This window comes from Odontesthes bonariensis, chromosome 9, assembly GCF_027942865.1.
Source record: "Odontesthes bonariensis isolate fOdoBon6 chromosome 9, fOdoBon6.hap1, whole genome shotgun sequence".
Classification (NCBI taxonomy): domain Eukaryota; kingdom Metazoa; phylum Chordata; class Actinopteri; order Atheriniformes; family Atherinopsidae; genus Odontesthes; species Odontesthes bonariensis.
Genome location: NC_134514.1, coordinates 5,265,480 through 5,279,438, shown reverse-complemented (window position 1 = coordinate 5,279,438; position 13,959 = coordinate 5,265,480). Strand labels below are relative to the sequence as shown.

General features: G+C 39.2%; 1 protein-coding gene across 2 annotated transcripts; it reads left to right on the top strand.

Annotated features, from left to right (window-relative positions):
- Nucleotides 1-3,412: 3,412 nt before the first annotated feature.
- Nucleotides 3,413-13,397, top strand: LOC142388757 (cyclin-dependent kinase-like 1). Of its 2 annotated transcripts, none has more exons than XM_075474307.1 (10): nt 3,413-3,472; nt 4,881-5,069; nt 5,873-5,994; nt 6,966-7,038; nt 8,826-8,916; nt 9,970-10,170; nt 11,502-11,584; nt 11,667-11,723; nt 11,993-12,145; nt 12,955-13,397. In XM_075474307.1, the coding sequence occupies exons 2-10, from the start codon at nt 4,902-4,904 to the stop codon at nt 13,048-13,050; spliced, it is 1,044 nt and encodes a 347-aa protein (XP_075330422.1). In that variant the 5' UTR covers nt 3,413-3,472; nt 4,881-4,901; the 3' UTR covers nt 13,051-13,397. The 2 variants fall into 2 exon arrangements, with proteins under 2 accessions (XP_075330422.1, XP_075330421.1); XM_075474306.1 differs by lacking the exon at nt 3,413-3,472 and adding an exon at nt 3,577-3,786.
- The last annotated feature ends 562 nt before the right edge of the window (nt 13,398-13,959 follow it).

Below are 13,959 nucleotides of genomic sequence, written 5' to 3'. Positions count from 1 at the left end.
ACTTTAGTGGCACCAGCTCTCTCACACTGGAAAAAATGCCCCTCCAAAAATAAGTTGAAAAAAACAGCAAATACGAGACGTTTTTGCTTGAAATAAGCAAAAAATCTGCCAATGGAACTAGTGAAAATCGGCTTGTCAAGATTTCTTGAAATAAGATGTGATATTCAAGACTTTTGAGATAAAAGTGATCTTGAAATTAGCTTAAAAATCTCTTCAAATGTAAAAAAAAAAGCTTGTTTAATGTGAAATATGACTCAAAACAAGATGTTTTCAAGACTTTTTCACTTAACAAGATATTCCAGATGTATTGTATTAAAACAAGTCCCTATATCTGGCTGAAATAGTACTTGTTAGGCAGTTGTGTCTTATATTAAGTGTAATGAGATACTCAGTGAGAAAAATACACTTGGTAAGATTTAGATTTTTTCCAGTGCACACCATGTCTGCTACCGAGGCCGTGCACGATACAAGAGTCTCACCAACTGGCTGCCACATTTACCTGGTGGCTGCGAAGGTGCCAGGCCAAAAAGAGCAAGCAAATCTAAAAGTAGAATGCTGGATTTCATGGGATGAAGAGCCAACAGGGCTGGGCTGTGTGGCGTGCTGTCTTAGGTCTGGGTGCTTTTTAGAGGTCGGATTGTATATTTTCAAAAGGAGGGCTAGACTAAAACAAAACCAGTGATGGTTTCAGTCTTTGTGTCTGTGTCTGAAGGTTGAAGTAAAGAATTATTACAGCAGTCTTTGGTCTTAGAATGTTAAAAAAAAAAAAAAACTCCAATGGGTATCAATTCCTACAGAGAATAGGCTATTCATTAAACGGTGGGATTTACCATCACGAAACTCAAAGCTCAAAATTCCCCTGAAAAAGTCCAACAGCCTTGATTCACACAAAGAAACAATGGTGTTTATTATCTTATTATCTTATCATCATCTCTGATTACCTTTAAAGCGTGTGAATACCATGATGATCGCCATCTAATGTCAACAACTATGTTTCAATGTACAGTGTGTGCTTTAATGGACACACACTGCCATCTGGTGGTCACAGTGTTTACTGGAGTGCTTTTCCTTGTGGCGATAATGCAATAACAAGTCTGGGTTGATCACTGGGTATTAATCCTAAACACAGTTTAGTTTCTAGAGCACAGTCCCAATTTCTCCACATGGCCCTTTATTTTGCAGGCAGGTAAAGTACCCCCTTTCTTTGGGGGTCAAGGGGAACTGGACATGAAGCTTTTCACATCTTGCATTGGGGGCCTTTAGGACGACTAGATGAATATTCGATCCCTAAAAGACGAGGGGACCCTGACTTTAGCAAAACGGGGGAGTAATCTCCCACTTTAGCACTGGAAAAAAATGCCCTTACAAAAATAAGTTAAAAAAAACAACAAATATAAGACGTTTTTGCTTGAAATAAGCAGTCAAATCTGCCAATGGAACTAGTGAAAATCGGCTTGTCAAGATTTCACTTAACAACATATTCCAGATGTATTGTCTTCAAACAAGTCCCTATATCTGGCTGAAATGGTACTTGTTAGGCAGTTGTGTCTTATATTAAGTGTAATGAGATATTTGACTAGAAATGAGACAAATATACCTGGTAATTTAAACGGAGAAACACTAAACTGAAGCTGGGATGCATTCCTACACTGGAAAAAAAATAGATTTCAAGAAATCTTAACAAGCCGATTTTCACTAGTTCCATTGGCAGATTTTTTTTTTTTGCTTATTTCAAGTAAAAACGTCTTGTATTTGTTGTTTTTTACTTCTTTTGGAGGGGCATTTTTTCCAGTGCATCATTGCAGCAGGCACTTCTATCCAAAACAATTGACGCAATGAAAATGAAAGCAATAAAAAAGGATGGGAGGAGTTTTGTGTATACACAGAACTTCTCTCCTTTCTTGGTTACCATGCTGTTGATGCAATCATAAGAACTATTCTAACCCGAGCTGTACTCTGAATAACATTAATGTTGTCTGAAAGGGCAAATCCCATACAAAACAAAACGTTGATATAGAAAACCACAAAAAAGAAGTGTTACATTTTGCTATGCCAACACATCACAAGTGCATGGGCCTCCGAACAAGGCAACCACATGTCACACCGACGCCGTACAACCAAGCTGTCTGACCGGTCTCCTGTGGGGCATTTCATACCCCTCACCACAAGGCCTCCATGCCAGAACCTCAAGGTGCCTGAGTGTGTCTGAGCACAGAGTGCAACACAGACTGCTTTCCCATCATTCACAGAGAAGCAGTGGGAAACAGCGGAGCCTCTGTAGGAGGACGACAGGCAGGGGCGTACTCGCAGTCAACAGAGAGATCAGATCGTCCATAAATCACGTTAACACATCAGAGTTCGTCTGTTACTTATGTGGCAGAGTGACGTGATCCTGTCACTTTTTTGTTTCCACTGGGTAAAAAATATTTACCTTATTTGGATTAGAACTATAATCAAGGCTGAACTCCACTACTTTTTGTGTTGTTTGATACATTAAAATTAATTTCAATTTGACTCAATATATAATATTAATCTCAGAGAGAATCCCTACATTCACCCCCTCAGCAAGCACTTGAAATTACATTTACAAACCTGCATATTTGTGCATTTTTCCACATTTTTCAAACAGAATAGACACTACTTAACTACTTTTTTGTACTTGATGGGAAAAGGTAAATGTTAAGTGGCATTTTCCTCAATTTCAGAAGGCCATATTAAGATTGATGTGTACAGGCTCTTTGTTGTAATGGTTGTATCTCAGGAGGTAAAGTGGTTGTTTTTTCATTGTAAGGTTACTGGTTGGATCCCCAACCTCCCAGGTTTACATGCCAAAGTGTCTTGGGCCAGATCCTCTGCTAAAATAATGTAATGTGTGTTTAATTTCTCATCTTGACTACTGATATCTGGCTTTTGAAGGAGCTGACTTGCTGTGGATGTCATAGAAATTCTGCTTGACCTTCTCTTAACTGAAATAATTCAAACGTTTTTAAAAAATAAGCAGAAATTAATACAAGTACACCAGAACATATAGGCTTTGTGTAAGTAGATTAGTATAGTGATTTATAATTTTCTTTATTGTTGGCTGTAAATTATCTGGCACGTCTTGGCTCACCAATGTTTTACTTTAAATAAATAAATTTAAATAAATAAATAAATGGGCAAGTGGGTTGAATGCGATAAAGTACATTAACTCTACATTATCTCGAAAAGTTTCCAGTATTAATTCTCATTAATTATATTTCCAAAGAAAAATGGAATATGGTCAAAATCGAATCAAATGTTATGCTAGGCTACAAGCTAACTGTTAAAAACATCGGTCTTTTACCCACTTGTCCGGTTGGTTACCTGTCTCCATGGTAACAACGATCGTGTATGCCCATGCGTGTTTTAACTTGCGTAGCCCGCTTTGTGAATTTGCATCCTGAATGAGCGCCGTATTTTTGTCGCTTTTTTTTAACGCTTTTTGAAAGAGGTAAGTTAAACGTCGTACTTTGCAACTCGTTATTGTCGCCTTTATGAACGCCAGAGGCGTCGTTTCAATGAAAATGACCTGATATTTACTTTTAGTTAGCGGACGGTGCTCAGAGGGAGAAAAAAAATAACCAGACGGGGTTACCAGGTAGTGACGCACCGCCCGAGCAGACAGCACAGGGAGCGAATAGAGTCAAAGAGACAGACACACTAGATTAAATAATAATCATTTTAAGACCAGAGAGGGAAATGTTGTACTTGACTTTTAATGGACTCCATAGACCCGCTGCTGAGCTGAAGAGGCTTTCAGACTGAGTGAGTGAATGTCTGCACACTTAATTCTGAATAATAACCCTCACTGTGAGATAACAACGTTTATTTTAATTGGGGAGACAGTTGGCAAATAAGCAAAAGCAGGATTAGAAATAACTTTGTGGAAAAATGCAATTTTTCTTCTGCTGTCATTTGTGTCTGTTAATGGTTGGACATTAACACAGACAACTGATTATGTAGTTACTGTGTTTGGATAGTGTTTCGTGTTAAAGTGGCTGAGAAAGGCCTTTGCTCCTGTTAGGAAATAAAGGCTTTCATTGTTGGGGCTGCACGGTGGTGTGGTGGTTCGCACTGTCACCTCTTTTAACTTAGAAAGACCTCGAGAAAGCCCGGAGGACAACTTCAAAAGATTGTAAGAAAGTCTGGCTGCTTGGAGGGAAATATGAAAAATCGAAGGGTTGTTGGAGACCTAATATAACAAATCTTGAACATTTCCAACAACAGTAACAAAAGAATAACTCAAGGACCACCATTAGAGACTACTGCAATGTTATTTATACTTACCTGTGCCTTTTTTTGCAATACAGTGAGATAATCTGACTTTTTAGTGTCTTTTCAATCTTTTATTTAATGGAAACAAATAATATTTTGCTATATTTGTTACATAGTATCAAGTCTCAATTCTGACACTCACTGATCATCCCTTTGGACAATTCCCTATTCTTGAGCAATATTCAAAATTATGGCCAAAAACTGTTGTGTGCAATATATCCATATCACCACTAACACCACATTTTATTTATTCTATTTACCGTAACAAAAAACTGTTGCATCTTACACCCTTCCCTTTTTGTACATACTTATGTATTTTTTAATGTTTTTATTTTTCTCTTTGCACTGTTTTGGTGGCTTTAAATTTCGCTGTACCATGTACAATGACAATAAAGGCATTCTGATTCTGATTTGTTAAAAGATAGTTATCATGCTTAAATTAGTCTGTGAATTAAGTGAAAATATAAAAGTATATATCCCTGTTCTCCCCTCTTTTTGATATATTGCTTTTCTTTTTTTTAGAAAATTGGATTAAAGTGGTGAGAGTGTGAAAACATTTTCCTTTTTTTTTTTTTTTTTTACAGATAACTGCTGAAAAGTGCACGATGGAGAAATATGAAAAACTGTCTAAAATCGGGGAGGGCTCATACGGTGTGGTGTTCAAGTGCAGACACAGAGATACCGGCCAGATAGTCGCCATCAAGAAGTTTGTGGAGTCTGAAGATGACCCGGTCATCAAGAAGATCGCCCTGCGAGAAATACGCATGCTGAAGGTGAGAAGTCTGCGTATCAGCCTGATGGTATCGAGTTTGGTCACATCTTACCGTGCAGGTGGACACTGGCAAACACACATGCACTCTATGCACGGTTATCATTGGAGAAAACAGGATGTTACATGCATCTTCTCCAGGTTTAACCGAACAATCTTTTTGTTGTGTCGTGCTGAAACTAATCTTAAGGCACTCGATACTGTTTATCATTCAGCTCTTCGGTTCATTACTGGAGATCCCTACATTACTCATCATTGTTTGTTGTATGACAAAGTTGGGTGGGCTCCACTTTCTCAAAGAAGGGACATGCATTTATTTATGTTTATTTATAAGGCCCTTACTGACAAGCTTCCACTCTATATATCCTCTCTTTTAGTTAGGTATGCAAATCCATACCAAACCCGTAACAGCAATTTGCTGGAGGTACCGTATGCCCGCACTGAGCTGGGCAAAGCTGCTTTTAGTATCTGTGGACCTTCAGCATGGAACACTATGCAACAAAGGGTGGGTCTTGATACTTTTATGTCTCAAGACCATTTTAAAGAAATGCTCAGAGGTTTTTTATCACATTCATGTACTAGTTTTAATTCATAGTTTGTTTATTTAATACTTTTTTTATATGATATATGTTGTGTATATGTTGCTTTATATATGTCTTATATATGTTTATTTTATATTTTTTTATATTGTTATATTTTATATGTTTGTTTTTTACTCGACATCATTGTAAATGAGGGTCAGGCCCTCAATGATTTTTCGAGTTTAAATAAATAAATCAAACCGTCCATGTTCTGTCGGTTTTACAGCAGCTGAAACATGTGAATTTGGTCAACCTGCTGGAGGTCTTCAGGAGGAAAAGACGGCTCCATTTGGTGTTTGAGTTCTGCGAACAGACGGTCCTCAATGAGCTGGACAAACACCCCCGAGGGTAGGTCAGGGGGCAGTTTCTGAGGCATGTAACTGACTGTCCCCACACTGGAAAAAATGCCCTCCAAAAATAAGTAAAAAAAACAACAAATACAAGACGTTTTTGCTTGAAATAAGCAAAAAAATCTGCATATGGAACTAGTGAAAATCGGCTTGTCAAGATTTCTTGAAATAAGATGTGATATTTAGGACTTTTGAGTTAAAAGTGACCTTGAAATTAGCTTAAAAACCTCTTCAAATGAAAAAAAAGCTTGTTTCATATGAAATATGACTGAAAACAATTGGTTTTCAAGACTTTTTCACTTAACAAGATATTCCAGATGTATTGTATTAAAACAAGTCCCTATATCTGGCTGAAATGGTGCTTGTTAGGCAGTTGTGTCTTATATCAAGTGTAATGAGATACTCAATGAGACAAATATACTTGGTAAGATTTAGATTTTTTCCAGTGTGGACGTAAGTGTTTTTATTTTTACGTCATATTGCTCTTTCTCTTGCTTCGCCAAAGTATCTAAATACAGTCTGTAAGGCTTGAGAAGCCTCCAGTGCAGCATACAGTTTGCCATTGAAGTCATTATGTGTACATTTATTTATCAGCAGTATTGCTTACAAGAGCAGAAAGGATCAGGCGTGAATTACAAAGACGGATTACAAAGGCTGCCGTCAGGAGAGGTAGAGCCAAGTGTTCAGAAAAATAAACACTCCTCATGCAGTCTGTGAGACTTTGGTTTAGCTTTTGTCCTGTGAACTCACACAGAAAGCTTAAACCACAGTAGCGGAGTCCTTCCTTCCCAGCAGAAACTTTAGCTGCTGTCTGAAACAAAGGTGCGGCAGCTGTGAGAGGCAGTGAGGTTACTGGGGTGATAAGAGGCCGACATAAAGCACCTTTTCCTTTTTTAAAAAGTCTTAAAAAAGGTTGTGTTTAGTTCCTCCTGCAACAATCAATATTCCTTTGTCTGTGTGTCTGTGCAGGGTGCCCGAGGCTCAGCTGAAGAGCATAGTGTGGCAGACTCTGCAGGCTGTCAACTTCTGCCACAAACACAACGTCAGTTGCTTTTCTGTCTCCAGTTTTCTTTCTTTCCTGATAAACAAGTCTGTCCTAAAACAACGGTCACGTGTATTTTAGCTTACTGTGATCACCCCTCCGGTGTACACTGCCCGTGAGGCATTAATGTGACTCATTTTAAAGGAAGTGTACACCTGTTATTAACGTGCATTCTCTGTGATCCGATCACAAACAGACAAACTGCCTTCTAAGTTTCCAAACTACATTTTCTAAGAAAGGCCGTGGGTGGCAACAGGCGGTTTGATTCAATCAATTATACTTTATTAATCCCCAAGGGGAAATTCCAATTTCGGTCATGACAGACAACACAGAAACAAACAGGGAGAGAGAGTGTGACCAAGGCAACGCAGCCCACGGGCTAACTTGCATCAAGTAGCCCACACGCACTTCAGACTTGATTGTTTAAAATATATATATATATATATATAAAGTTTATTTCCAACAAAAAATAGGAACAAAACAATAACTAAAATCTTAAAGCTTCTTCACATCTAGGCTAAAAACCTACTTATTTAGGATTGCTTTTAATACCCAGTAGTATGATGACACTTTTATCTTATTCTATCTTATTTGATTTTGTTGTATTTTATTGCTTTCACTGTTCTTTTATTGTTTTTATTTGTTTTTATTTATTCTTCTTTTTATGTAATACCTGCTGTAAAGCACTTTGGTACATCGTAAGGATTGTCTGTAAAGGGCCGTATAAATAAAATATATTTACATTTAAAAAATCTCTTACAATTTAGATCAAAAACAAAAGTTAACTTAATCTGAGTTTACAAGCACAAAAAGTGGCCAAAAAATTATTTTACCAAAACCTCCCGTCTTCACACCGGACATTTGACAAACAAAAAGCTCCTCCAACACGCCTCTTTTGACATGTAGCTGTATGACATCCCATATCAGCAACATCATTTCTGAACATCTTCTTACCCCCTGCTGCATCCTGTGAGCAGAGTTCCAGCCTCGTTTTGGCGTTGATGAAGGTAGTCCGGCTAGTTGGCTGGGGTTTAAAAAATAAAGCGTTTTGCTTCTCAAAACAATATGCGTTCAAAAGAGTAATACATTTGCATCACAAAATCGTTCTACCAGAAAAAAGTCAGAACTCACAATCGCTTGGCCCCCATTTGTCTCCCTTCGTATCACTGCCTGCTGTGTAAACTGTGCAGACCGAGCAGCAAACACTGTAACAGGCGCGGCTGTCGGCAGGCGGCAGCAGGCAGTGATATGAAGGGAGAGAAAATAGGGCCAAGCGATATTGAGGTCTGACTTTTTCCTGGAGAACGATTTTGTGATGCAAATGTATTACTCTTTTGAATGCATATTGTTTTGAGAAGCAAAACGCTTTATTTTTTAAACCCCTAGCCCCTAGATATTCCAGATGTATTGTATTAAAACAAGTCCCTATATCTGGCTGAAATGGCACTTGTTAGGCAGCTGTGTCTTATATTAAGTGTAATGAGAGACTCAATGAGAAAAATACACTTGGTAAGATTTAGATTTTTTAAGTGTAATGAGATATTTTAACTAGAAATGAGACAAATATACTTGGTAAGACTTTGAGTTTTTCCAGTGTACGAGGTATTCCTGTGAGAATGAAGTGACTGCAGCGTAGAATTCATTTTCACTTTTAAAACACGCTTGGTTCTCTGGTCTCTTCCCATCCTTTTCTAATCTGCCAGCCTGGATTTAAGCCTCTTTCTCCACCACAGAGACACCGTACGTCGCGCTGCATAAATCCCTGATCCTGATTGTTTGTGTCTCAGTGCATCCACCGGGACGTGAAGCCAGAGAACATCCTCCTCACCAAAACGGGGGTCATCAAGCTCTGTGACTTTGGCTTCGCCCGCATCCTGAGTGAGTCCCGGAGCCGGCGTGTTCACGTACATTTAGTGCATTTAGTGTTAATGTGTAGTCAGGGTCACTGTGTACAAAAATGTGCTTTTGTGGGAATTTTTTGACCTATACATTTTTGGAATCTGCAGACCCAATGTTGCCACTTGAACAGACACCTGTATGGCGGCCATTTTGAAATTTCAAAACGGGCGCCATAAAATACAGAATTTCAGCTACCTTGGCCTCTAAACGACCTAAAAACTCAATTTAACATGCCAATCCTATGTTTTCTTGGTCAAGGAATCCAATGGTGACTTCAAAATTATGCTCAGAATCGTGCTGTGGCGCCCCCAAGGGGTGGGAAAGAAAATCGCTTCCCTTCTTACTGCCCCCTCAAGTAACAATACATCAATTATTCTTGAGAGTTGGGACAAAGCATGTCCCACATAGAAAAGTGAAATTTATATCAAAATTCAAGCAATTCATGAACTCCATTAAATCAGGAAAAAACATGGTCAGCGATATCCCTGAGGACCTCTTTCCATTCCTCTGTCTGTGGTGAATGCAAGAATACCACGCTCTTGTAAGTTAACCATTTTTTGATATTTTTGATATAAAATACAATAGTGGATTTAATTATAGTATTTTTCAGATTATTAAGACAGCTAGCTAATTTTGACAGTTGCTAGTTTGTAGCCTAACTGCCAAAATTAGCTGTCTGGTTGCTGGAATGTTGGCAGTTGCTTAGCATTAGCTAGCTAGCTGCAGTGTTCATGCTCCAATTCATTATTCAACATGGATGCAGATGAGCTCCTGCTGGTGGCCTCCTCACTTTCATTGTTTAAATGAATGCTTTGCATAGAAGGACCATTCAGACAGTTAGTGTCTCTGTTTACGCCCCCCCCTCCCCCCAGCATCAGGTTGCAGTCTTATGTTACCATACATGCACATGTAGTCATTCAGCAGGGCTTGTAATCCCTTCCTCTACAATGTTCACCTTATTTAGTGTTCAGTATTCAGTATGTGTGTATGCATCTGAGTTATCTTCATCTCTGCGTATTTGGTGTGTCTCAGCGGGACCGGAGGACGACTACACGGACTACGTGGCGACGCGGTGGTACCGGGCCCCCGAGCTGCTGGTCGGGGACACTCAGTACGGACCCCCGGTGGACGTGTGGGCTCTTGGCTGCGTCTTTGCTGAGCTTCTCAATGGGAATCCGCTGTGGCCCGGGAAGTCCGACGTGGACCAGCTCTACCTTATCCGAAAAACTCTCGGTACACCTTTGGAGAAATGAGACTCACTTAAAGGGATAGTTCGCCTCTTTTGACATGAAGCTGTATGACATCCCATATCAGCAACATCGTTTCTGAACATCTTCTTACCCCCTGCTGCGTCCTGTGAGCAGAGTTCCAGCCTCGTTTTGTTGTTGATGAAGGTAGTCCGGCTAGTTGGCTGGGGTTTAAAAAATAAAGCGTTTTGCTTCTGAAAACAATATGCGTTCAAAAGAGTAATACATTTGCATCACAAAATCGTTCTCCAGGAAAAAGTCAGACCTCACAATCGCTTGGCCCTATTTTCTCTCCCTTCGTATCACTGCCTGCTGCCGCCTGCCGACAGCCGCACCTGTTACGGTGTTTGCTGCTCGGTCTACACAGCACGCAGTGATATGAAGGGAGAGAAAATAGCGCCAAGCGATTGTGAGGTCTGACTTTTTTCTGGAGAACCATTTTGTGATGCAAATGTATTACTCTTTTGAACGCATATTGTTTTCAGAAGCAAGACGCTTTATTTTTTAAACCCCAGCCAACTAGCCGGACTACCTTCATCAACACCAAAACTCGGCTGGAACTCTGCTCACAGGACGCAGCAGGGGGTAAGAAGATGTTCATAAATGATGTTGCTGATATGGGATGTCATACAGCTTCATGTCAAAAGAGGCGAACTATCCCTTTAAACATATCACAAATAACACTGCTATTTTAACAGTTCATCTCACTAATGTTTTCATGCTAAAGTCTCATTCAGTGTGTTGTTATATCACGCCACACAAAACGACTGAAATCTATCGTGTGAACCCACAGATTGAAGGGGAAACAGATCAGAAAGTAGTCCTTGTTTTTCTGAGCTGATAATACCTGCAGCCAGGATCTCAACTGGAAGAAATGCCCCTCCAAAAATAAGTAAAAAAAAACAACAAATACAAGACGTTTTTGCTTGAAATAAGCAAAAATATCTGCCAATGGAACTAGTGAAAATCGGCTTGTCAAGATTTCTTGAAATAAGATGTGATATTTAGGACTTTTGAGATAAAAGCGATCTTGAAATTAGCTTAAAAACCTCTTCAAATGAAAAAAAAAAGCTTGTTTCATGTGAAATATGACTCAAAACAAGATTTTTCCAAGACTTTTTCATTTAACAAGATATTGAAGTTGTATTGTATTAAAACAAGTCCCTATATCTGGCTGAAATGGTGCTTGTTAGGCAGTTGTGTCTGATATTAAGTGTAATGAGATACTCAATGAGACAAATATACTTGGTAAGATTTAGATTTTTTCCAGTGTGATTGACTTATTGTTTTTTTTAATGATCTCACTTCTGATCTCAGGGGACTTGATCCCTCATCACCAACAGGTTTTCCGCTCCAACGTCTTCTTCAGCGGAGTCAGTATTCCTGAACCCGACACAACGGTACGACTCGAATGACAAATGAGCTTAATGAGGAGGCAACGAGGTGCGATTGTTTCTGTAATCTGTTTATTTGGTGTCTCAGGAGCCCTTGGAAAAGCGCTTCCATGGAGTTTCTCCTCATGCCCTGCAGGTTATGAAGGTTTGTGATGTTCACAAACCTTTGCAGTGTGTTCACTCCACATTTATTTTTCAGTTATTCGGCAAGCAGGTGTTCCACTGAAGTCCTCCGATGACCGAAGTTGAGGCATTTTTAGGTCGTTTTGATGTTATGGAACTAAATGTATGAAACCAGCAGACTGTAGTTTGTAAAGACAGATATAAAACAGGCTATTTAACAATGATAAGTCTGTGTTTTACTCTATTTTAAAAGGCCAGAGCTCCATGCTAACGCCGTCTTTGTGTCCCCAGTCGTGCCTGGTGATGGACCCGTCTCTGCGGCTGTCCTGTGAGGAGCTGCTGGAGCTGCCGTACTTTCAGGAGGAGGCGGGGCTGAACTGGGGCCGCGAGGGTGAGCGCCCGGGGAGACGGCACGACAGAGGCTCCCGGCGCAGACAGGCCGGGGTAAATATACAACACAAGATTTCTTGAAATAAGATGTGATATTTACTCTGGAAAAAATCAAAGTCTTACCAAGTATATTTGTTTCATTTCTAGTCAAAATATCTCATTACACTTAATATAAGACACAACTGCCTAACAAGTACCATTTCAGCCAGATATAGGGACTTGTTTTAATACAATACATCTGGAATATCTTGTTAAATAAAAAAGTCTTGAAAACATCTTGTTTTGAGTCGGATTTCATATTAAACAAGCTTTTTTTTTTTCATTTAAAGAGGTTTTTAAGCTAATTTCAAGATCACTTTTAACTCAAAAGTCCTAAATATCACATCTTATTTCAAGAAATCTTGACAAGCTGATTTTCACTAGTTCCATTGGCAGATTTATTTTGCTTATTTCAAGCAAAAAATATCTTTTATTTGTTGTTTTTTGTACTTATTTTTGGAGGGGCATTTTTTTCAGTGTAGGACTTTTGAGATAAAAGCGATCTTGAAATTAGCTTAAAAACCTCTTTAAATGTAAAAAAAAAAGCTTGTTTCATGTGAAATCCGACTCAAAACAATTTGTTTTCAAGACTTTTCATTTAACAAGATATTCCAGATGTATTGTCTTCAAACAAGTCCCTATATCTGGCTGAAATGGTGCTTGTTAGGCAGTTGTGTCTTATATCAAGTGTAATGAGATATTTTAACTAGAAATGAGACAAATATACTTGGTAAGACTTTGATTTTTTTCCAGTGTAAAATGCCAGCTGCAAACCACTGCAACAGTTTGACATTTTTCTTTTGCCCTCCTCTCCCCGTCTTTAGGCTCAGTACCTGCCTCAGTTACCGCACAGCAACATCTCACCGGCACCAGACGTCAAGAAACACGTGAAGCATAAATATCACCTGCCCAACATTTAACACCTAAAGCTGTGGCTGAGGACAGAGAGACGGGCCCGTTCTGTGCGTTATGCAGTCCATGTAGTCGAAGAAAAGTTAAATTCTGGGATCACTTCTGCAGAGATTCTTTAAAAAAGATGTAAAACAGTAATCCGTGTGCCATCAGACTCAAATGATTGTTTTCTGGCACATCTGACGCTAACTCATCCCTGTTTAGGTTCGCACTTTAAGATTAAAGTAAACCATCTTTTTTATGTTTTTCTTCTCATACATGATAGAAATATCTGGAGAGTAGATTCAGTAACATCCTGTTCATGTTGTATTATACACTAAAGTTCATTAAATAATGTTGTGCACTTTATGTTTCACCTCTCGACTCAAGCGAGTTTTAATTACGGTTAATTAAAACCTGCCATGACAGCTGATACGTGAAGTAATTTAGTGGATTCTTGACGTGCTTCTGCCACCGTCCTGACAGTGATCCCCACAGTGTGACACACACAGTTACTCTGTTGATCAGCCACCAGGCAGCGATCCGGCCGAACATGCATCAACACACTGACAGCCCGACACACAGCCTGACCGGTCACCTGACCTGCAGCCTATCACGTTACAGACTGGTGTGCATCTCATTGTGAGGAAAAGTTTAGGGTGACTGGGAGGGAGAAAGAAATTTATATAAAAGTACAAGTTTCTTTTGTTCTTTTTAAAAACAAAAAAAACAAGATGCATCTTGTTGAGACAAGGGTGTAAATAATCACACAAAGACACATTTCTAACCGAAATAAACAGTCAAGCTGAAAACCTTTAAAGCATCATTTACACCTGGGAGTTGCAGAGTTCTCCAGGATTTCTGGAGGGTTTTCTTTGGACATTTTTTACTCATTTTCACTCCAGTCCTTGTACCTGATCATTTTTTAAAGGAATGTT

Coding starts and splice junctions, on each gene's coding strand:
- LOC142388757 (XM_075474307.1), top strand. CDS start 4,902: ATGGAGAAATATGAAAAACTGTCTAAAATCGGGGAGGGCTCATACGGT. Junction 7,039..8,825: donor ACTTCTGCCACAAACACAAC/GTCAGTTGCTTT, acceptor TTTGTGTCTCAG/TGCATCCACCGGGACGTGAA. Junction 11,585..11,666: donor TTCCTGAACCCGACACAACG/GTACGACTCGAA, acceptor TTGGTGTCTCAG/GAGCCCTTGGAAAAGCGCTT.